Source organism: Phalacrocorax carbo, chromosome 8 (assembly GCF_963921805.1).
Source record: "Phalacrocorax carbo chromosome 8, bPhaCar2.1, whole genome shotgun sequence".
Taxonomy (NCBI): Eukaryota; Metazoa; Chordata; class Aves; order Suliformes; family Phalacrocoracidae; genus Phalacrocorax; species Phalacrocorax carbo.
Window position 1 is genome coordinate 32,771,328 of NC_087520.1, and position 25,593 is coordinate 32,796,920.

General features: G+C 38.5%; 1 protein-coding gene across 1 annotated transcript in view; it reads left to right on the top strand.

Annotated features, from left to right (window-relative positions):
• Positions 1-25,593, top strand: part of ZNF536 (zinc finger protein 536) — a 298,795-nt gene that overhangs the window by 84,904 nt on the left and 188,298 nt on the right. The window contains exon 5 of the mRNA XM_064459500.1: positions 21,392-23,563. Within this exon, the coding sequence (XP_064315570.1) occupies positions 21,394-23,563 (2,170 nt within the window). The 5' untranslated portion in view covers positions 21,392-21,393. The remainder of the gene's footprint in view (positions 1-21,391; positions 23,564-25,593) is intronic.

Consider the following 25,593-nt stretch of genomic DNA (forward strand, 5'->3'; position numbering starts at 1 on the left):
ATGCCAGCTGCCCTTTGGTTAAACAGAATAGTTTGGGTTATAGAACACTGTTTTTCCTGCACAAGGTAAAGGAATACTGTCTAAAAGTTAGGTTATCTGTGTTTGCTTCTCACAGAAAAGGCATAGGCATCTTGAAAATTTCATTGTCTTTAAAGACAGGTGTCTAATTTAGGTAGATGAGATGCTGGAATGGCTGCAAGTAGGTGAGATAGATCCTGCCCTAAAAAAAGACTAAAATAGACACAGAAAGTGCAGGTCGTAACGTGTGCCAGACCGTATCATACTCTGGCAGACAAACAGCTCCAGCCAATACTAGTGGTATTTGTTTACAAGTTACATTTTCCTCATCCATTGTTCTGTACCTGCAAAGTGACTACATCTGCTTGAGATTTCAAGTGTATTGAACAAACTTGTCTGTTTCCTGATTGAAAATTCATATTGATTCCCTCTTTAGCTGGTGAAACAGAACTTACTTGCTATAATTAATCGCTGATAACAGACCAATGACCACTGATGTTCTGCCTTATAGAAAATTTAAATATGATAGGAAACCCCCCTCCAAACATTTCTGGTTAGTGACATCTCTCACAAGGGCTGCTGATGTTTTGCAGTCTTGATTTAGGAAGGTATTTCAGCCTGTGCTTGATTTTAGGCAAATTCATGAATTTTGTGCATAGCTGAAGGGTGGAAGTCAGTGAGTATCCAGTGAGGATGCAATAGCAATATTAATGTGGCCCTTGTGTGCATTCTGCTTGGTTATTCCAAAAATATTTCATTGTAAATGCTTATTAAACTATCTCCTTTCCTGTGTAGGAAGTATTCCAAGTGAATTGATACCTAAGGGGTGCTTTCTAAGGTCAAAAGGTATCCCAAAGGTGTACGGCCCCCAAGAAGGAAAATGTTATTCAGGATAGACAGGAACTGTCAACTGATTGCTGCGGTAGATACTACACAATATGTAGAAGGCCTGGTGATAATGTTAAAGGTGGATGATAAATAGGAATTATTGTGGGAACTTTTTGAGGAAAAGTGTGTACATATTTTGGTTGTGATCATTGTAGTTGCTTCATGAAATTAACAATTGACAAAAAGGAAAAAAGCATAAGTATTTTTATAAACGTTTTTGCCAAATTGTTTTTGTTGTTGTGTTGTAAACTTCGGGATCTATCTAAGCTTCCCATATATTTTTCCTTTGTTTAGGGAACCTGCAGGTTGAGTTATAAAATAAATGTGTTTTATGTTCATTTTGCAGGTATGTTACTGATTATTATATAGTTTGTGATTTGAGCAGACATGGCTACAGCTGGACAGAAGTATTTAGCATGTTCAGTATGTCAAGGCTGCAAGACTTAAAATTAGCTATACCAGTTTTTCACCGGTGTATATAGATGTACGTTTTGTAACCAGTGCACTTTCTCTACAGAGAAAAAGATTCTGTTGATAGTGTGCCCCCCCACCTGTGTGTACAGTGCATTCTGTCTGCTCCCTGCTCCTCTTTGATGAGATACATGCTTACCTACAACAGAAAGCAGATTCATCATTCTGAACCCAATCTTAGCTTGCTGTATAAAGCAAATCAAAGGTAAAGCAAAGATTTTTCAATATTAGTTTTAGTCTCTAAAAAAATTAGGAAAATAATAACAATTAGGAGTAATCCAGTGCATTGTTGTTTTGTTACTGTTTTGTCTCTGTCTTGCATCACTGTGTCCTTTAACCAACTCCCTTCTGTTGAACTGACGTATCCCAAAATGCATTGAGTTGATGGTGGCAATGCCATCCGCGGAAGAGCATTCCACTATCAGTGAAGTAATGCATGAAGAACTGGAAACTCCTGGGGATATTTTTTTCCATTTTAATATCTACTTTTATTTTCATTCATGAAACTTTAACAGAGCCAGTCAGTAATGTGTAAGGTAGGACTCCCCGTTCTCCCTGTATTCCAACTTCATGCTCCATTGCTACTCAGTAGTACTACAGAGAAGTTTTTTTTGAGCAGGAAAAAGAAGGGTGGAAACCTAGTCAATCTGTTAGGGTAAGAAAGAGAAACTCTGGAACAGTGCATTGCTGTAGTTAAATGGTGTGTGACTTACAGTGAAATTACACGTGAGTGAATTTTTTCTTTAAAACGTTTTGTAAGTCATACGTTACAGTACAATGTTGATTGGTTTTAGTTAAGATTGTTTTCAGTTATTGAAAGCAATTTTGCAGGAAAAAAATGTGATTTTTTTTTCTTGTCATTGCATCAATAAGCTCCACATACCTATGGATTCAAGTTTCACCCTGAGATCCGTTTATGGGTATAAATGTTTGTAACTGATTCAGCATGGGCTTAGACCAAAAGTCATGAAGTCATGAAGACTGTCACCAAGTTGGTTTTGGATTGGGTCCATCATGCAGTATTTTTAAAATTTGTATCTCCTTCTGTTTTAAGTCTTGGTATCTCTACATATCATAAAGTTTGGTCACTTTGTGATTTTTATTATTTATTTTTGCCAGCCCATACCCTGTAGCATATTTGGTGGGACTTACATGGCAAATAGGTCCTAGGGAAAAGTTCTGTAGCTTCCCATGAAAAAATAGCACAGGTGTTTTAGTGAAAATCTAGCAATAGAAATTGCAGTTTGGAATATCTGATTTTCTGAACCCTGGCAAAAGACCATAGAACCTAGCAATAAATACTGATCCCACACTCAGATTATGAATTGTCAGCTGCTGTATCTGTCTTTGTAGTAGTTCCTGACTCACAGCACGCAAGAAGCAATGTATTAGTTTAGCCCTAATGAAACCAGTGAAATATGTCTTTCATTGAAAGCTGTACTAAGTTTACAAGAGCATGTACACTAAAAATTACTGTAAATCAGTTAACTTGTGCTAACATGTTACTCTGCGATAAGTTGTTGCAAACCAATTTTCTTATCTTCTGTATCTGTGAATGTTATGCTTCATATATTGACTTTAGATGGTTATATTTGAGATGAAGGAATTCAGTTTCTTGCTGTTTGTTATTAGCCATAGGACCCTGAATGAAATCGGAGCTCCATTGTGCTAGCAGTAGTTCAGCCAGAGGCTTGGGATGTTATTTCAGTAACTTCATCATTCTGATTTAAAGAATTGAGTTAAAATTTTAAAAAAAATTGAGGCTGACTATAATGCTGGTAGGGAAATTATGATAAACTGGTTTTCAGAGAAGAAAGAGATGGGGAATACAGACACTCTTACAGAACAAAGTGTCTAGTGGACAAAGCTGGTCCAGTTTCCTACATCATTGCATTTTGTCTCAAGAAAAGTTATCTGTTCAGGGAGTGATTTCATGATGCCAGTTCATTCCCAGTTAATTCAGGTATTTGAAAACAGTCACATTAAAATAGATTTCCCCCATTTCTCTCTCTCTCTCAAAAACTGTGTAATTGTTGTTTGTTACAAGTTTTGCGAGAGAACTGAGAGTCATCTGTGCCTCTCTGACGCTCGTGAATTTTTTGAAGATGTTGAAGCAAAGTAGGTATTGTAAAAGGAAGCATGAAAACCTGTGTACTTTGGGACATACATGATTTTTTTTCCTTTGCATTTTTTTACTCTTGGTTAATAAACTTACTTGTTTAAGAATTGACACATATTAATAATGTTGGATGTAAAACATGTTTTCCTCATACATTGGCAGGATTATTTAAGATCAGTTGACCCTTCTGTAAATACGGCCTTAAGGATGGGAATACCTTTGGTTTCAGTGCTATACAAATGCCATTTGCATAAGTTCAAATTGTCCAGGTCCAGTTTTCAAACGCAACCAACTTTTTAGCAGCATTTCAAACTTTATAGTTGATTGGATTGGTGCTGATATTTAGGTTCCTTATTTTTTTACATTTGTTTGAAATTATTAGCTCTGTTCATATTTTCTGTGAAAGATACAGCTGAGCATGATTATATCTTCATGTGGCTAAAATTCTATATTTTATAGGATAGCAGAGAGGGTGGTTTTCTTTCAGCCTCTTGATCAGAAGACAGGAGTTTAACTTCATCAAAATAGGACATTTAGAAATAGATGACTTAAAACTTTTTTCTTTTTCCTTTTTTTTTTTAAATTACAAAACTGCTGTAATACTAATGAAGTGCAGAAAAGTGTTTTTCATGCAAGAAAGTATGGCTCTCAAGTGAGAGTCCACTTCTGTGGTTGGTTTTTTTTTTTTGTTTTAGTACTGGGGGAATAAAAACTCTAAAATTATTTTTGAGGCTACAGAAAAGGTTATTCCTGAACAGTAGCAGGAGATGCTTTTCTCCCAGCTGGACAGTGTGCGGCTCAGTCAGTTGTGTCTCACCCTGGGAGTGAGGAGGATTCTCCTCCTCAACCAAGGGAACAGGGGTGGAGGGTCTGCAGAGCATCTTGCAGTGTCCTATGCTGCTTTCTGCCTTGGGCAAAGTGCTGGTCAATGTTCCTAAAATGGTGATTCACTTTGAGTTTCCCAGACATTATAATTTTTGAGAAATCCAGCAATAACAGTCTACCAGATTCCTGAGAATAATAGTGGTGACCAACTGTGCAGGTCAGAGGAGCTGTGAGTGTGCATATGTGAGGACTTCGGTTCTCCTTTGAGAATTTCAGACAGAAGCTTCTATTAAATTGCAAAATATTGTTATTATCTTTGTCCTTTATACATATTTAAATAGTACATTATAATCTTCTCTGTGAACTCTTAACTATTCATAAAGGTGGCTGTCAGTTAGAGGCCTGAACCAGTACTCCAGATCCAAATACTTAAAAATGATAGATCGTGTTGTAACCTTCTGAGAATTATTCAAAACCTTTGTGTAGGAGGAGTTACCTTTTAAAAGATAGGCTGTGCAGATGAGTACTAAGTAGGGGATATAATTGTTCTGTTGGGATAATGATAATCAAGAACGGTGGAGAAAATCTGCCAATTGAAGTTCTCTTTGGAGATTTACCTGAGGGAAGAGCGGGAGGCAGGGAAAGTGAAAGGTGGTTGAACCCTTTACCTTCATCCTGCCTGGTGTAGCATCATCTGTTCATATGGCATAGGGAGTCCCTACAACTACCTCCAAGTTACAGTTTCAGGTACCTGTGTGCTGCCACCCCCTTCCCCTGTAAAAAAGGTCAAAGAACTATACGAAATTCAAGTTGGGTAGAGACATGGTTTCCCTGAACCATGAAAGTTTTGAGAATTTCATACCAGTATAGTTTGTAGCTTGATAGTCAGAGCAACTACTTAGCACAGAAATTCAGATTGGAGTCTCCAGCCTGAATGTAATGGAATGGACATTTTAAAACACAAATTTCCCAGTCTCCAGGGGCTTCCCAAATACCTTCCTCTTGGGCTGTTGGATGTTCTTTGCCCACTTTTGCTTCTCTTAGACTTCAACAAGAATTTACTGCATCTAAAAAAACCAGACAAAAAAAACCTGAACCAAACACACCTTTCCCACTAAAAATTTAACCAGAATTAGCATGCGCTTGACAATCTGTGCAAGAGATGGCTAGCCTTGGCTTGCTGCTTATTAGACATGAGCTCAAAGCTGCACGCTTCTTGGTGCGCAGCAATGGTAGGCAATCAGAAACACCAATGGCCTCATGTGGAAGTGGCATAGTGGAGGTGACCAATACAGGCAGCATCTTTCCTTCTGTAAGCACATCATGCAGGACTGTGGGGTCTCTGCACATTTTCCCAAGGGTCTGCTGGAGCGAGAACATTGCCTGCTTTCACACACGGCTGCATCCCCTTTGGTGCTCAGCAGGCCTTACCAGTACAGCAGAGAGCAGTCTGTGCTTCTGTGCACCAACAGGCCTGTGTCCTTCTCGGAGAATTTCATTCATGCCGACTGATGGAGATACTGTACTCCTTCCTTTAGTTTATTTTACCCTCTTGGTATGCAGAGTATTCTTTGTTAATCTTCCTTATTTATTTAAATGTTAATTGGTCCTTGTTAATTTGGTTTTCTGTGCTGAAAGCCAAGGTCAACAATGAGTCCTTCCATGTTAGCTCTTAGTGTGATTACAAGGTAGTGTACTGTGTCTTAGGAAAATGTATCAAGAAGCCTTCCCCCTGTTTTTAATGTAATCTTTGTGTTAGGTAGAGGTTTGGAGGTTGAAAGAGAGAGAGAAAATGTATGTTCAACACAGACTGAAGGGTCTTATTGATTGAAAGGGACTGTTAAATTAAAAGACAGTTGTTTTGAAAGCGAAATATCACTTGACCCCAAAGAGACAGGCAATTGTGGCCCTGGGGTTAGGTATAATAACAATGCTGGTTTTGTATGGGAATGCTAACAGTAGACCTGAAAAACAGATTTATTTTAATTTTTTTTATTTTCCTTTCACTTCACTGTTTGTATATACGACTTCCAAGCTGCTGCTTTTGTTGCTCCAAGAGCAATCTCTTCTGAGAACACCCCTTTTTTTGGCTGGAATGGCCATTTAATGAGATAAAAGTAAGATTTTTTTCTTTTCTAAAACAGATTCTGTTCCATGGGGCAAAACAAACAGACCTATCATAACACTTTAAATAGTAATCAAGTATGTTTTTCTGTTTGCATTCAAAGGGTAGAAAGGTAACTTGACAAGATGAAAGAAGGAACCAGATTTGTGTAGCCCCCCTTTCCCCAGTAACAGGTATAGAGTTTTAGAAAACACTTCAAGGCAAAAAGAAAAAAGCACAGAATATACTGTTATGGTGTTATTTTTGTCTTTCATTTTTATGACAACTTATTTGTACTTAAAGGAATCTTTCCAAAGAGTTAAGAAGCATCATTAAATAAAGACTGTGAAATGTGCAATATGGCTTATTTATTTAAATGTTAATTGGTCCAACGAACACTTCTAATTAGCTCTATATTTGCTTAGCAAAAAGTTTTACAAATTCCAATTGTGAAAAGCAGCTATTTTGAGCTGGTAAGCATGTTGCAGAATCAGCTATGATTTTTCTATAGTTCTCAGCCCTTGAAGGCACAATTTAATTTTTCATGTATGCATACTAGCAACGGTAAACACTTGCGAGTGTAAAGAACCTTCTTTAATTAGCTGCACAACAATTAAAGGATTCACAAACTAAATTGAACCCTGTCTCTGTGCTTACTAGCTGAATTCTACCACCTGTCACAACAGCACTTTGTTCAATCTGTTATGCAAAATCATTATAGCAATATAGCTGAGGAAAAAAAAAAAGAGAAAACAGCAATTATTTCTTACTTTTCTCTTGAATGGGTTATTTTGGGTTATACTGATGTCAGGTTCATTGAAGCTAACCTTTTGAAATCTGTAACAGCATAATACATATATGGCAGGCTTAGAATAGCTGGAAGAATATTTTGTTTTACCATTCTAAGAGCAAGTGAGGCACATCCTTTAAGTACGGTACTTCCTCTGATCATTTGGAGGAAAAAAAACACCCAAACTGCTAACTCCTGCAGAAGCCTGTTATTTCTCTTCACCAGACAAAAAAAAAAAAAAAGACCAACATCTAATAGTACAACATAGTTTGTTACTAAAGCTTGTAAACCAATATAAAAACTAGTTTTAAAAACCAATGGTTTCATAGCGTGGAGAGAGATGCACTTTCAGCTTACCTGTTGTGGCTTCTGACACTTCTGATTATACTTCAGCTCTTGAAAATTTAATAGCAGATAAATACAAAACTTGAAAATACTGGACTTATGTGCTAACTTTATTTTTCCTTCAAGCAGAAGGAGTTGAAAATAAAGTTTTGTATCTTTATAGAAGAGCCTCGTCTCTCTCTCATTTTGATTGCACCCATTCTCCTAAGTGAGGACAAAGGGCCAGATGCAGAAATGCATTGAAAGTCCTGTTTTTCACCCCACTTCATAGAGTCAGGCTCCTAACTGCTTCTGGAGACCTGGCTCGAGGTGTACCAAACCTTAGATGCATTATTTAACCCACTTTTTCTTGGCAGCGTGGTGGCCCAGTTAGCCTCCCAGTTCAGTAGCCTTCCTATTGATTTTGTGTTGAATATATTGGATGTAATAGGTGGAAGCCTGATGCTCATTCGCAGCAGTGTGAAAGGCCAACTGCTGGAGGACAGCGTAGTGCTGGGGAGGAGGTGGGCATGGGGAAAGAAGGATGAGGGCCCACAGCAGTATCTTTGGTTACCTGCCCAGCTGCTTCTCGCTCCAGCTTCTTGCAGGGAGTGATCAGCTGCACCTCAGTGGTTTGACATGTGTCTCTGATGCTGGTTAAAATTCCCAGTGAAACCAGTAGCGGGATTTTTGCTGTGTAAGGAGTATGAGGCTGTGTTTAGTGAGGAAGACCTGTTTACATTTCTCTTTATTCTGCTGTGACAGCTGACAGGAATGTGTGCATTGCTGCCAGCTTTCATACAGGAGAGGTACAGGTGTATTTTGTGCATACGCTTACCATAGCTGAGGAGCTGAAAGTTAAGCTGCCTGCTGACAGTTTCCTGAAATCGTATCAATAACATATTGTTAGCTTTTGTGATTGAAGCTAAAAGAGTCTGCTGTTGGATAAAGGATACATGATACAGGCATTTCATAAGCTAGGGATATAAATGAATAACTCTGCTCATTCACAGTACTTATATATATATTTTTTTACAGTAAAATTTTTATACCATTGTCATTTTACAATATTTTTGGAAAATTCAGAAAGAGAACAAAGAAGTCCTTTAGAAATGGTGATTTATTTTTTTTTAACATCACTAGGAAAATAAAAGTCAACAATCAAAATTGAGAAAGGACTTGGTTTCTGTGACTTAAAAAAAAAAAAAGGAAAGAAAAGGAAACTACAAGGAAGCCTGATACTTTGATTAAATATGACTTGAATTCTTAGATAATTTTGCACTGAAGTATGAGAAGCTATATACGTCCCCTTCTTGCTTTCTTGCATCAAATAAGAATAGCTGGTCTCTTCAGATGTAGAAAGTGAAGGAGATGGAAATCCTTTTAATTAGAAAGACAGATGTAACAATCTCTGTAAGTGTAGGTGCAAGGCACTGGAAATCTGTACAACAGGAAAAATGAGCTTCTGCTTGGGCAACTGAAGCAATACAGAGGTTTTGTGTGGGAACTCATGAATGCTCTCAGCTTTGGGGCTATTGGTGTTTGGCCCCATACAATGAGGAGCACTTTGATGTCCTATTGCAAGCAGTGGGAGCCCACTCAACACCTCCTGTGGCCAGGTCCTTGAAACAGAACCACCAAGTCTCTCCCCCTCCTGTCTGGCTTTGTATTTTGCTGAAATTACCTAGATTCACACAGGTTTGCAGCAATATAAATTATCATTGAGTGAAGTTTTCCATGAGCTGGGGGAAGTGAACGCAAACTGCTCATTTGCACAGACTATTCAAGAGACTGGAAACGGTTCCACTCGGTTATGTTTATTTGCACATTGCATCCAAAACTCTTGCAGTAAAGCACTCCCTGTTAGTCCCTGGTCCTTCTGATAACTCTCAGCTGCTCTTAGCCTGCCGTGGGACTAGAGACCCCAGAGATCCTGTTAGTCACTCGAAGGAGTTCGGTCAGAGCTGTATGTGGCCAGAGCTAGCTCTTAAGGATATACTGCAGTTAGCAGAGTCCATCTCCCAACGGACTTTGCAACCATAATTGAACTTGCCAGGGTCTGTCATCCTGTGATTGCATTTATAAGACTTTCTTTGTCAGCTTTGTTGCCACTGACCTATCAACCATGGTAGGTTGTCTTTTCAGCCAAGGGCCTGGAATGTTGCAATTAATATAAAAATTATTTAAAGGATTTTTATCCTTCAGATAGCTTTGAAATATGTTGTTGTATTTTTATAGCATTCCTCCTCCCCTGTATTCATGTATCTGCTGTGTGTCTGCCAAGTTGTCGGTGCCCTTTTTATTAATGATCAAAGCTACTGTGCCCAGGTAAAACAGGGGTGCCTGAACAGCAATCGGTGCTCAGCTCATTAGGATCCCAACGGTCGTGCTGCCTTTGTATTTAAAAGGACGTACTGTTTTACCATAATCAGTGCTTGCATCTATGCTTCCTTCAATATATGCACTATGTAGCCATTCCCTTTCCTGTACTTGATCTTGCTGCGCAATGGTAGGAGGAGATTCTCTGTTCACTTGTGGGTTGTACCTCACTACATTCAAGAGTCTGCGAAGATGTGACCTTGGTTTATGGTCATTTGTGTGACATCTGTGATTAAACCAAGGAAATAACGAACTGTACAACTGTTTTGCTCCATCATTCAGAGGAAGAGGAAGGGTTATTGTAAGGCAGAATGATCTCTCTCTGGCAGGTAAAGATAATTTAAAAAGCAGCTGGGGAAATAACAGGGAAATACTCCCATGTCACTTACTTTTAGTATAGACATTCCTGTTTGGGGTTGCCTTCCAGCTCAAGAAACCATCTGAAAGAACCATGTGATTAGCAGTACTGCAGAGACATGCATTTTCTTTTGCTTCTCTGAAGTGACGGTCTGAAAAAGAGCATTTTTAAAAAATATTTTCTGGCCTTGAAGCAGATAAGGTTATAGTAGTTTCAAAATCAAGCTGTCGGTGTCTTAACTGTGCACAGTGACTGCTAACCACACCCTTCTAAGTCTAAAGCACTTATCTCAGTGTGAAAGCATCATAGGAGGTATGAGGTGGCTTCTAGAGTTACTGGCTCTGCCCTTGTGTTCATGATGGTGATTAATTAATAAAGTTAAATGACAACAGCAGTAATCTATTGTATCAGTAAAAGTGTGCACAGACTGGAACACCAAAGGAAAAAGATTTGTGTTTCTTAGTGTTTCATTTTTCTTGAGTGATATATTTTTTCTATCCTTAGTCTAAGTTTGTATTGTGTTTCCTCATCTATCTTTTTCAGTTTAATTCTGCAAGAAGTTTGCTGTTTCTACTTTTTTGGAGATCACAAACACAAGGAGCATTCTGAGCAATGTTTGCTTTATTTTTCCCCGCATCCAACGGCCTCCCAGCATCCCTGCCTCTTTCGGCTGTGTCTTTTACTCAGTCTAATTGCACTGAAACTGAGGCTTTCTCAATGTTATCCTTTTCCAGGAAACTAGTATTAAAAATAACTCATTGAAGCCACTTGTATCTAAGAATCACTATGACCCTCTAAATTACGGCTTTTCTTTTTGCCACCAAGTCTGTGTGTTATAGGGAGAGGACAAATAAATCAGTTAGGTTGAGAGAAGAAAAGAGAAGACAGAAATTGGAGGTAGAAGAGATTAACAGCCAAGAATCTCAGTTATTAAAAACCAAAATAACTCTCTAATATTTTAACAAAAATTTTTTATGCTGACAGGCTGTCATGAGTTTAAAAACCCAGTCTTTTCAGCAGTCAATTATGCTTGATAAAAGAAAGCTATCTGGCATACTGGACTAAGCAATAGGAGTCAAGAGTTCTGGACTCTGTCCCTGGCTTCTTTACAGAGGATGAGACATCTATTTAAGTCAAGATGCATGGCGAGCTTTTTCCTAAATGAGATGTGAAAATGATCAGTTAGGGATACTCGCTTCTACAGTGCTGAAATTCCGAAAAAATTCAGTCCCTTTACGGCCTTGGAAGCAGTTTGCGAGCACTGAAATTGGGCAAGTTACTTCTGAGTTTCTAACAGTTTGCATTTACATTTTATTAAAGATGTTGGCTATTTCTGTGCCCAGCAAAGAAACATGCAGAAAATGTCTTCCCCTCCTGTCTTGTTGTGTTGATCACAATATGCTTTGGTGACCCATGATGCTGGGGAGCTTTACAGAATACGAGGGTATATGCTGGGGACATTTCAGCAGCATGCCGGAGGAAAAGGAAGAACATAACTCTTTCCAGATACAGAGTGTGGCCCTTTATGCTTTTCAGGTGTGGGGGGGACTTTTTAAATGTTGGTTTCTCTTAAATATATCGACCTTGAAGAATGGAATAATATTTCTTTTAATTATCTCTATATTTTTTCCTCTCCTTTATTACTAGCTCCATATCATTAGAAGTAAAATAAATGCAGCTGTATTATATACATACTTTGAGAGTATATACTGTTGCATATGCTCTCCTTCATGTGCAACAGGTAATGCAAGGTTTAATGTATTAATCTTTCTTTTTCCTTTTGACTAACATTAAAACATTTACTCAGGCACGTAGTTTCTGTCTTGATGTCATCACAGAACGTTTAGTGATGCCCGTATGTTTAGTGATGTATTGTTTTGTCTACTGTCTAACTCAGTAGTATGCAATTTGGAGCATCCTTAATTATCCTACAAACCATTTTGTGATAATGAAACCAAATGTGGTGTAGACTTGGCTGACAGCTCTGTGGTATTATTTGGCGTACCACATATTTCTGTTTCAAATATAAATTGGTTACTGCTTTTTCAAAATATACACTCTATTAATTAAATCTATGCTTGAGACATCTCCCCACCCCCACACCCCACCCCACCCGCTGCCCAAAGCTGTTGTAAGTATTCTTTTTTTTCTTGTTCTGTATGCAGATATGGTTGTGTATGGACTCTCTAATTTGACAGAAAATAAGCTAACCTTGTGGTCTTTGTTAAGTCCTAAAACTACAGTTGAGCGTGCAGTGTCTTTCCATATAACTACATCTTTTGTTCCACTAGAGAAAATGACTTAATTTGTTAGAGATATTTTTTTTTAAAGGTTTAACTGTAACAGTCTTTACCTAATAGACCTGGGATTGCAGGCAGGTGATTAATGTGAATTGAAGGATCTCTGTGATATAGGACTAAAGGACAGAATTACTTTGCTGTTGCTGGCAAGCCCACTTGTGCAATTTCATTTCTCCCCAAACCAGATTTCCAGCATTTTGCATAAAGTTAAAGAAAAAGTCTAATTGGACCATATACTTCTTTTTGAAACTCTCTTTATTCAGGGATGTTCGTTGGGAATGTGTGTCTTTGTCCCTTGAAATCCATCTATTTATTGCAGTGACACCTACTGCTGAGAGAGCTGATCCGCAACAGGATCGGTTACTGTTAAACTTGGCCAACAAGCAGTTCGTGACTCAACCAGCAGATGTTTCTGTGGCTCAGGTCAAAGGGAACTTATGGACTCGGGGTTTTTTTCTTTACTCCTAGCATTAAGTGCCAGGAAAGTCAACACTAGGTACAGACAGTTGACCTGACCAGTAGCAGGAAGAACTGAACCAGGGCCCTGAGGATCTGCAAAGACCAAAGCATTAGTCTGTTGAGCCACTGTGCTGGCTACAGTCCAACAGTTTCAGACAACTGACTATCTGATTGCATGCCTGGATTTTAGTAATGATTTTACATACGTATTTGATGATTTGTATCCAAGCTTATGCTTCTGACAGGTGCCCTTGTGAACAAAATCTCGCTGAGCTATCGCATATGAATACTTCACAATCAATCATGCTTTGATCTTTCGGACATACGTGCATTTGACATTATATTTGTGCACAAAATCTAAGTCTGTGAAATGAAAATAAAATCAACTCCGCATTACAGTTTTCGATTTAAATTGTTTCAAACTATGATTTGGGTTCTGTGGTCTTAACTCTTCTTGCTTGATGTCTTTGTAATTGGTATAGAGGGCCTGATTCTCCTGTCCTTGCCCAGCTGAAATGCACCACCTTTTATTTGGTACTTGTCAGTGCGAGCAATGCAAGATTAATAGAGTCAACATTATGTATCTTTTAATATTATGTAATGAGTTAGAGTATTACAGACTTCCAGTGCGGTACAGTGTTCTCAAATGAGAATAGAAGATTCGGAGCCGATTTCATGCGGTAAAAATGACAAAAAATGAAATAATAAATATGCTTTGCAAAGTCTTCCAGGCATTTTATTATTTGATTTGTACTGCATAGTACTAAAGTAGATTGTTAAAGCTCAATTTTAAGGTTTCTTCAATCTGACGCAGATGCCAGTTAGATTAATTAAAGTGAATGATCAGATAGGAGCTACAGGAGATTGATCAAATTGGAGAGAGCTTAATCAGTTGTATACATTCCAAATTACATGAAAACAACAAATTTACTTTTAAAAATGCTGTTTCTAAAGTAACAGAAGCTTTGGTCTAATGAAGCATTCCACAAATCAGGCTCCCATTTGAATTTTGGTATCACTCTTATCTTCACTTTTGTCATCAGGAGAAGACTAGGGGGGAGAAAAAAGAAGTAAAATGAGAATCAATGCTTATAAGCTAAAAAATAATGATCCCAGATGCAACCAGTGCCTGGAAAAGAAGCAGGTTTGGTTTTTTTTAATCTACTGAACTTTCAGTACCAATTATTTATCTTTCTCTTCTTTGGATCTGACTTCTTAAGTATATGCAAGTGGAATAGAATAAATAAGAAGGAAAACAGATTTTGCTAAGTCACATGCAAAGTAGCAATAAATCAAACAGCTTGTCTGCATTCTTCTAATCTTTCTATTCTAATCTGTCGAGTGAGATTTATAAATGACCTCTCCTCTCCTCTCTGCTCGTCTTCCTAGATTGTGATCACAAACAGTTCATAGTCCTCCACTCCATGGGTGCTACCAACCAAAGACTGTTCCGGTGATTTATCTTCAACTGATCAGTTATCAGTCCAAAACACTGTGCTAGCTAGAAAATACCCTATAGATGTAGCAGGTATTTTAGAAAGCAACTGTCTTCTCAGTCCAGAACGAAAGCGGTACAGCCTTAGCAACCGATTTTCTGTCTGCTAATGACTTTTGAAACTTCAAAATCCCTCTGCTAACCCTTCTTTAGGACATAAAAACTGTTGTGGAATGAGTTGGCTCCGTTGATACTAAAGGAGTACTTTGTTTTAGAATCAATAAGCAGCTTGTTTAAATATCAGCACTACAAAGCAGCTACAGTTTTGTCAAATGCCTTCCCTGCTTCCCGCTGCGTGCTTTCGCAGCGGCTGGGTGCTGGAAGATGGGTGTTAGTGTGAGGCTCCAGCCCTGGCCCTGGGTGTCTGGTCAGGGCTGCGGGAGCTGGTCAGCACAGGATCACCCAGTACTTTGTACGTACTGTGTTTGAGTGATGCTTTGCCCCAGTTTTTAATTTTTAGAAGCTATATATGCTTTGCAATGACAACAAAACTTAAATGTGGTAAATAATAGTAGTAGTAATAACAAATTACCAAGTTGGCCTTAATATTTAAATAAACACAAATAGATAGGACACATTACCTGTAGGCCAACTTTTTTTTTTTAAAGACATTCTGTACACTGCAGAAACCATATATTTCCCTAATATACTTCTCTTATAGCCCAAGGAGCAGGCAGGGCACCTACTTAACAAAAACAAAAACAAAAACAACAAAAAAAAGAGGAAAAACTCCAGTGAATTCAATGCAGTTACTCTATTTTACTTCTGTAAAATAAGAATAGAATATGGCCTAATGTTTATTTCATTTTTATCAGATTGGATAATGCTGTCCTAGTAGCATTAAATACAGCTGATCTCTCTTCCCCCCCCCCTTCTGTGCACACGTTTCTGTTAAAATTTAACTACTTACATCTATGTCTCTTAGTATTGCCTACAAATCAGTCAAAGAAGAGTAGGTCATCTATCCTGCCCTACTGTTTACATATTAATCATCTGGCAAATAAACTGCTCAGTATCCTACCCACCTCAGTAATATTTGTGATGTAATTTGTTTGGATGCCCAAATGTCACCAGCGTTGATTGTAAGAGATGAAAAAAATGTACTTGCTCAGCACACCAAGCTCTGGGCTAAAATGTAAGCATGAAATCTCTGGTTTATTTTTGTAATAATGTTTACAGCTGTTTAATGACCCTGAAAGGGTTCAGTAGTCTGGTGTTCTGTATTTTTTAACAGGAGTGTATTATGCTTATAACAGCCTTAGTTAAACTGTTTCAGCTACAACAGTAAGAACAATATTTAATAAAAATTCAATATATATTCTGAAGTTTCTCTGCGATACCTGTTTATGAGTTGCTAAGAACTGAAGCAGTCTGTATTGGGGTATTTAGAATTTGTCAATGGACCACAAGATCATGTAGATATATGTGAATTTTTGTAGCTGGAAAGATAAATACCAGGTCTATATTCTGAAAGCATAAGTAACAGTGTGTGTAACTCTCCCTGCTCAGAAGATCAGGGCCAGAGCGAGCTTGTCATTTAAGCACGTGAGCTTGTAAAGCATTACTTTGCTTACTGAACTGTAAATCTTTTAACTAACCTAATCTAAGCTATAATAACAGCACAACAGTGGTTTTAAAATGACTGTTTTCTCTGCAGCAATGATGAGGGAAATGCTTTAGTGTGTGTGTCCAGTAGGAATGAACAGGTGTAAATGAGAGCTGAATTTGGTCCATCTGTTTACAAAGAAAACAGGTGTGTGTATACATATATGTGTAAGTATACAGATATGTGTGTGCGCTCATACGTTTACATGTGTGTGTAGCCATACATTTATATTGAAACTATTTTTTATTCTAGTTGCCATCTTTTTTTTCCCTCTGTTTCCAGCAAAAGGAAGCCAAGCTTCTCATATTACATTAATGTAGTTGTGATGACAGGCATTTCTGGTGTCATAATTGGTTTTAAATTCCAGTAATCCATTTCAAATAGTTAAATAAAATCTGTGTGTTCAATTGAAATGGCTAAAGTCAGAACTTTAGTTATTGATATCACAGGAAATAGTCTTGAGGGCAAGAATGTGAGTGAAATCAAAATAACTATTAGTATCATCAAAGGGACTTGAATGTCTCACTGTACCTTCATGTGGGAGATGAGAGAGGTTTTTTATAATATATGTATCCAGTTGTGAATTTCATAAGCTAAGTGCTCTCCTCACAGAAATAGGAAACTGCACACCCGCTGCAGTAAATGACTGTCCTCTGATGGTTTGTTTGCTTCTTACTGAGGGGCTGCTCCAGCCCTGCCATGTGCAGTGAAAACCAAGCTGGTTTGTAGCCTGTACATATATAGCGGGGTGAGGATTGGGCTTCCTGGCTGGAGTGGATCGCCTGTGCAAGAGCTGAGGGTTTTTTTAGGTTAGGAAGGGCAGCCTGTGAACAACTCCTGAGACCAATGTGTGCTGTACAGTGCCATGTCTTGGGGGATGCTGTCTTTACAAAACATTTGAGATAATAAAGGTCAAAAATTTACTGCATAAATTTCAACAAACATATTTTGATTTTGAATTTCTTAACAATCTCAAGTTTGATTTGCAGTTGATTTTGTAAACATACGGTAGCTGCAGAGAACATTGTGCTTCTGTTCCCAGTGCACGTGGTGGCAAAATGTTCTGTTTTCTCCTTACAAGAGAGATGAGAATCATGAAAATAATGTAGAATACTATATATTTAAAACTTGAAAGCTAGAAATTTTCCCTACCATGAAGCTTCACATCAGCACTTATAAATGGGCATTTCCAAATTTTTTATTTTTGAATAGCTAGCATTTTGGTTTGGGGAGTTAAGAAGGGCAGGACATAACAAAGATAGATGTTGAGAAAAATGTTTGTCAAAACACTTGAAATTACAAACTGGTTATCTGTTAAAGCTAAATGAGGTCCATTCATCACGTGAGGGTTTTTTTGAGTGTGTTTAGCATTTTGGGGCAGAATGGATAGGGTAAAATTGGGCATCAGACCAGTCTGAGGAGGGCAGTTGCATCTATAGGGAGATCTGTGTGGAGGCAGGATGACTGTGTGGCTGTGAGCATGGCTGTGATGCAGAAGCACTCCTGCACCTCTTGGGTGCTGTAGAGAGCAGCCAGACCCTGAGAGAGGGTCCTAGCTGATGCGAAGAGGCTGTGCAATGACGACCGTGACACCAAGCTGGGGACCTTGACCTGCAAGGCCTGAAGCAAGAAGCTCACTGGGGAATGAAAGCCCCTTACTCAACTTAGTGTAACCCTGTCCAGTCATAGGTCTAGACAGGGATGATGAATAAAGAGGGAGACAATGAAATTGCTAATTTTTTTTTTAGAGAAATTAGGTAAATTAGATTGGGTTATCTAATCCATAGTGGAATGATGGATGAGGAGTTTTAGTTGTCTTGCATGTGGATACAGATGAGATTCTGGTAGATTTTGCTAAAGAATACCAAGAGTCTGATTTACATGAAAGTGTGGTCCCTGTGTTCCTAAATGCACTAACTGGGAATTGCAGGAGGGGTAATTTCATGTGGCAGTACTTTGAATACCATGATTATACTTTGCAATGAAACGAGGTAGGAGTGAAGAAGAGACAATTCAGAGCCAGAGGCAGGAGACAGGACTCCAAGAAGCTGGGGCAGGTGAGGGTGGGAATACAGTTTAAGTGAAGAACTGTAGCATCTTGAGATTGAGGTAGCTCGATCCTAGAAACTGAACAGCTGAGCAGAATATGCAGCATTTACAGGTGGTTATTTCTCACTAAGCAGAGACTTTGCTGACCTTTCTGCATATTCCATCAAAATGTATAAAATTTGCAAAAGATCAATGTGTGTGGGTCAGGCTCCCCAGACTTGATCCAAAAAAATTAGTTTTTAAATGAAAAATTATGGGCTTGTTCTTCCTCTTGATTTGTTTTGAACTCTTCCTATGTATTCTGTGTTATATGTGTCTCTGTGTTTGTGGGAGACAGAAAATAGCAAAAAATAGTTAAAGATTATCATGTTCCAACTATAACTGCTGGTGTTACTTTATTAAAGTTATCTTTGAAAAAGAGCCACAGAATAACTTAAAATCTCACCACAACTTCTTCTTCCTCTTCACTCCCCAGTCCAAAGAACCATACATTTGAACTGATGCTTAGGGTTAAACATCAGAATTAATAAACTCCACTGGGATCTGTCAGCATTTCCAAATTCGATAGAGCATAAAATGCTAAAATTAACTACCCGAACCTTCCTGAGGATGTAAAGGCACCAGTTCCTATTGAGATCAACTGAATAAATGAAATTTAGACTGCATTTTTCAAGCTGTTGTAGAATAATGACAATTCAAAAAGACTTTTCTAAACCCTCTTCAATATATGTATATGTCTGTACATGCAACGCATTTGTTGAATTTTTATGTTCTTGTTTGCCAGCTTGCCTTGTTTAAGCATGGTGAGGAGAAATAATACCTGTGGTATGTGGAATCCAGATAGAAGGTGGATTCTGTTGGGGTTTGTTTTGTTTTGTTGTTGTTTTAATTTATTTTTAGGAAGTGGGTAAGCAGATATTCAAAATCTCAGTCAACTTCAGGCAGTGGCAGGTCTAAGCACAGCACTACAACCCTCAGATGTGAAGCTAATCCTTTTCAATGTGAAATTTGGTTTGTTTCAAAGTTAAGCAAAATTTCAAAAATGTTCAAAAAAGTGTTTGTATGTACCCACATTTTGAATGATTGTGGTCTGCTGCACAGAAAACTTTCATGGATATCAAGAATTGTATTTGTTTTCTACATGGCCTTGGGTGAAGACCTGGCTTGACTGCATTCCTCTACCTTCAGAAATCAGACGCTGCAAGCTAAACTTAAGTGCAGTCCTATACCTTATAGGTATAAGCCTTTGCCTTTTATATACTTGATCTCATTAATATTTTTATAAACAACAACATTGGCAGCATGTAAGTAATGGGTCACCAGAATGAAACCTGAATCTGAGCACTGTTAAACTTAGATGTAATGCAGACCTTTTTCAAAGCAAAATTTTGTAGCTCATGTTCATCTTTAATACACACGAATATACACTTCCCCCTTCTTACAAGATCTGCATTGTATCACAACCTCAATCATCCTGTCGAGGACCAAATAGGTCGTCTCTTGGAGACCACCCATGGTTTTTTTTTTTTCTTTTTTTTTTGTTTTTTGTTATTTTTTAAGGCCCTGCTCCTGCAAATACTTAAGCATGTGTGGAACTTTGCTTTCAGGAGTCACCCTTTGAAGTCTACTGGACTACTCCCATGAGTGCATTTACATGCATTTTAAGTATTTGCCATATTTGGGCCTCAAATTGTCTAGCAAGTAGCCACTATGAAGCTGTGTGAAGAATGGTGTCCACCTGGATTGTGCTAAAGCTAAACAGAAAGTTTACCAAATTAATTATTCAATAACATACAGAATTCAGTAATTTGATTAGTGAATAAAGTGTTAAATCATTCCACTGAATGACACAGATCTTAATTATGTTCTAATATTACCTCATAGCATCATATAGTTTGAGAGTTATTAATATAAAACTGTATATTTTAAATAGAATTTTATAGGTACATTATTTCTGTGTAGAGTAGAGAAGTGGCAAGTATAGAAGATTATTGTGGACTATTATGCAGACCAGAACAGAGCACTTGTGTTTAGCAAACAGCTTTGAATTCTAATTTTCTGCCATATACATAGTGTAGGTACAATTTGTAGTCATTACTGTGTATTAGGAAAGTTATTAAAATTCTTTAACTTGTTGAGGCTTTCCACAACACCTTCCCCAGATTTTAATTGGTTTTATCTAGTTCCATAAGAGAGCTCTTTAAAACAAATCAAAGTGCCTTAAATCACATGTTTTACCCGTCGAAGGACAGAGATATTCCTTCTATAATCTGGCAAGTTTTCTTAAGAACTGAAATCTGAAGGTTCTCAATGATGAATTAAAAGACTTGGCAGAAGATAATTTATGTGCCTTTTGATGGGCTCAGTTTCAAAATGACAAAATAACAATGTTTTGTAACAGAAGGGTTAAATCTTAATCTCAGAGGTTTACAAAGCTGCTAGTCGCAGTCTCCTTAAAATTTAATATACCTCGTTAATGCTTACTTGCAAACACTGAAGGATTTTTATGATTATAATCATGTGTTACAGCACCTAGTACTGTTTCTAAGCAGCATACTAATCAGCTTAATGAGATATTACTGCATTTTTTGTTGACTAAAGCAAAATCCCTTTTATTGTTCTAAAGCTTGTCCTTTCCTTTATTTTTTTCCCAAAACATTATCTTGTTTTATTGTATACTAGTAAATATCATACCATCTTTTTTTTTGTCAAATCATAAAACTATCTTTCTTATTGTAGAATGTGTAATATCTTGAATATGGTTAATGGAACTGAAAGTTACAAATGGATTTCTGTTTTTGTTTGGGGTTTTGTGGTTTTTTTTTCCCCTGGCTTTTCTAGTGGAAATGGGAGAGATGCATAACACTTCTTTTTCTATAGATTTAGAAATGTAAACAGGTGCAATTTCACAATAAGAAATACAAAGGAGGTGGCAAAAACCTTTGCCCCTTCCATAATAATTAGATTTTGAAACTGTAGCACATTTTTAAAGTAGTAATTAATGGTTATTGGTAAACATGCAGAATGATGAAAGCACATGTATGATTGTGTAGCACAGTTGGCATTTAATACACTTTTTATTGTTTTTACGTTAATTCCTTTGCATTATTATGAGCAGGTAAAACATAAAATGCAAATTGTACGTCAGTGATTCAATGCTTGTAACTCTATCACAGTCTGAATCTAAAATATCTTCTGATTTTCAGAGATGGAGGAAGCTAGTTTGTGCCTTGGTGTTTCTTCAGCTGTGCCAGAAGCTGATGCCCATCTCAATAGCACCATACTCAATGGGCAGTATTCAATGAGCCAGAAGCTGCACCAGATCACTTCCCAGCTCAGCCATGCTTTCCCGGAGCTCCAGAACAGGCAGAATCCAGAGGAGAAGGCGTCAGCACCACTAGAAGACAAAAGCCACATGTCCATAGCAAACCAGCCCATCAGCAGTCAGATGGCACTGTTGGCAAACCAGCTCAATAGAGAGGTTGACACCAGTTTGAATGGGCGTGTGGATCTGCAGCAGTTCTTAAATGGACAAAACCTAGGGATTATGTCTCAGATGAGCGATATAGAGGATGATGCCAGGAAAAACAGAAAGTACCCATGTCCCCTCTGTGGGAAACGCTTTCGATTTAATAGCATCCTGTCGCTACACATGCGAACTCATACTGGAGAGAAACCATTTAAGTGTCCATACTGTGACCACAGAGCAGCTCAGAAAGGAAACCTGAAGATACACCTGCGTACTCATAAACTTGGAAACCTTGGCAAAGGCCGTGGAAGAGTCCGAGAAGAAAACAGACTTTTACATGAGCTGGAGGAGAGAGCAATTCTTCGGGACAAACAGATGAAGAGCAGCCTCTTGCAGCCACGACCTGATGTGAAAGCACAGCAGCACACCCAGCCAATGCCTCTCGCAAACTGTAACTTGTCTGTGCCAGCTAATCACAGCACACCTGATATTTCAAACCCTGTTCCCTCTCCAAAGCCAGTCAGTGTCCAGGAAGAAGTTGTCGCTCAGACAGCTGGGTTCAGATGCACGTTTTGTAAAGGCAAGTTTAAGAAGCGAGAAGAGCTGGACAGGCACATACGGATCCTGCACAAGCCTTACAAGTGTACTCTGTGTGACTTTGCTGCCTCGCAGGAGGAGGAGCTGATTAGCCACGTGGAGAAGGCTCACATAACTGCAGAGTCAGCACAGGGCCAGGGCTCCAATGGGAATGGGGAGCAATCCACCAATGAGTTTCGTTGTGAGGTGTGCGGCCAAGTGTTTAGCCAAGCTTGGTTCCTAAAAGGCCACATGAGAAAGCACAAGGATTCCTTTGAACACTGCTGTCAGATCTGCGGGAGGCGATTCAAAGAGCCTTGGTTTCTTAAAAACCACATGAAAGTTCACCTGAATAAGTTATCTGTAAAGAACAAATCTCCTAATGATCCTGAAGTACCTGTCTCCATCAGCAGCATGTCCCAGGAAGCTCATGCAAACTTATATTCAAGATACCTGTCATGTTTGCAGAGTGGGTTTCTTCCTCCTGACAAAGCGAGTTTAAGTGAACAAAATCAAATCTATAACAAAGGAGATATGCCCATGAAAGAGAAAGAAGTCTTGGGGAAGCTCCTTTCACCGATTTCTGGCATTGGCCACAGTATTGCTGAAGGGGATAAACATTCTTTATTGGGCTGTCTCAATCTGGTGCCTCCTCTGAAATCCAGCTGTATAGAAAGGTTACAAGCTGCTGCCAAAGCGGCAGAGATGGATCCAGTAAACAGCTATCAGGCCTGGCAGCTTATGGCAAGGGGAATGGCCATGGAACATGGCTTTTTGTCTAAAGAGCAGCAGATACAGCACAGCCATGAAGACACTTTGGCAAATGCTGGAGTTATATTTGATAAGGAGAAGCGGGAGTATGTGTTAGTAGGAGCAGATGGCTCTAAGCAGAAAATGCCTGCTGATTTGGTTCACAGCACTAAAATGGGCAATCAGAGAGACCTGCCAAACAAACTAGACCCTTTAGAAGGCAGTAGAGATTTTTTGTCACATGGTATGAACCAGGGACTCGATTACAACTTACAAAGTCATGGAAACGTAAAAGAAAAGCCAACTGAATGCCCAGACTGTGGAAGGGTTTTTAGAACATACCACCAAGTGGTTGTTCACTCCAGGGTCCACAAAAGAGACAGGAAAGGAGAAGATGAAATAATTCAAGGTAGTCTTGATGAGCGACGTGGGTCTGGAAGTGATCAAGAGTCTCAGTCTGTCAGCAGGTCGACAACACCAGGGTCCTCTAATATTACTGAAGAAAGTGGAGTAGGTGGGGGTCTCTCGCAGACGGGGAGTGCCCAGGAGGACAGCCCACATCCTTCCTCACCCTCCTCTTCAGGTACGATAACTTCTTCTTCCCCTCTGCATTGAAAGCTGTGTAGCTGTATTTGAGATCACATCAGCAAAGTAGTTTATGCATTCTCTTGTTAGATCGTTTTCTAGCAGTCCACAGGGACATGGTATTATACGCCAGAACATCTGTGTTTGGGTTCCTGCAATGCCTTTGAGGTTAATTCTCGGCTCACCCTTTTCTCCCGTCCAAGGGCAGGTTTCCTAGCCTTTCAGCTGTCACCTCCGCCACCCCACTGGCAGCAGCGTGCAGGGTCTGTACGGTCACCAATGGCAATGTCACTTCCAGGGCCTCACCCTCTAGGATTTGGAAGGTGGTTTTTTTTTTCCCTCCTCTTCTATTCATGGTGCCTCTCTTGCAGATCTTTCCATCTCCTCCATTTTAAAAGGATGAGGAAAGATGCCTTCTTTGAGCTATAGCTCAAAGAAAGAGGACTAATAAACAGCGTGCTGTCTAACCTCTCCGATTGCCCTTATTCCCACTCCCATATCAATTACTTAGTGGAGATACCTACTTGTACCTGGCCACTGGGCTGATTAAAGAGAGATTCAAAAATACAAATTACTAACTATTTGACAATCTTTTAACTTATGTGTATATGTATGAAGCCTTCTGCTTAATTCACATCTATTTGGAAGTACAAGAAAAAACAGAAATTGGACTGAAATATTTTAATTACATTGTATGTCATGTTAACTTGCTGTGTATAAAATAGCAAAGCAGATAATATTTCACTGGAGATGTCTAAAATATTTAGCTTCCTGGTACATTTTTAAAGTTACTAGCCTATGACTGCTGAAATAAAATCTCCAAGTAACAACAGGTAAGATTTCTGGCCTCATCTATGTTTCCAAAGTCACTTACTAATGGATAGTAAATTGAAAGTTATATCTTCAGCCCTTTATAAAGAAAGCACCTCGCTAATACTGTAATCATTCTGCAAGCCTAACAACAGAGGAAATCATGCCATAACAAATACTCTGTTACTAATGGCAACATTGATTTCTGCAATCAGCCATTAAGTCTAGAAAATGAAAGACAGTTTGAGGTACCTTAAGGCATTACATTGCCTACTGTTAAAGAGCTGGTAGCAGGCTGTTGAGGGTAATTCTTTCTAGTTTTTTTCCCCCCAGTTCCGATAAATATTTCAGTATTGGAGGCAATTCGCTGTTACAGTTATTAAGTATATGCCAGTTTATTTTTGTTGTTCTTGTCATGCTCCAGTATACTCTACTTCTGAGGCCAAATTAGTATAAAAATAAAGTGTTAGTTTTCTGGCTTATTACAAACCAGTAAAGAAATTGTTAAGACACATAAATCTGCACTCCACATTCCACAGATTCCTATAGTACTTAATGCTGTTGTTTAAATACCCATGAAACACACTGTCTACTCTTAGAGTCATAGCCTTGTTCACAATTTATCGCTGGTGAGACACATTAGAAAATTCTGTGTAAGAACAAGGGTAACAGGCAAAAGCAAATTTCATACTATATATAGTTGTTGAGATTGTTTTAAGAGGATTGAAAGTATGTCAGGATGAAGATGATTATTTTTCTAACTTTCACTTTTAAAAATCCTACCCACTGGGCAGGGCAGGAGAATGCTCCTCTTTCTATATTAAAGCATCACTTTTGTTTTGCAATGCCATCGAGTGATCGGAAATAAAAGATCCTCTAATTGCTTAAATTCTGTCCAAACCTTTCCAGGGTTGTCTGGAAAAGTTTGGAAAAAGAAGAGCCCCAGAGCCTTCTGAGTGAGGCTGAACTGATAGAGCCTGAAGAGGATTCAAAACAATGCATGTGAAAGTTGGTGTGTTTTGAGTGCCCTGAAAACTTTAATTCCAACTGTTCTGGTTCATTACATGTATTGTTGTGGGAAGTTTTTCCTATCTTCAGAGGCAGAAGATAACACTGCCGTGGTGTTCTCTCTCTGGCCACTAATTCAAAATTATTTTTAACTTAAACAAAAATTTACTTAAAATGTTTATTTTTACATCTGATGCATTTATATTGTAG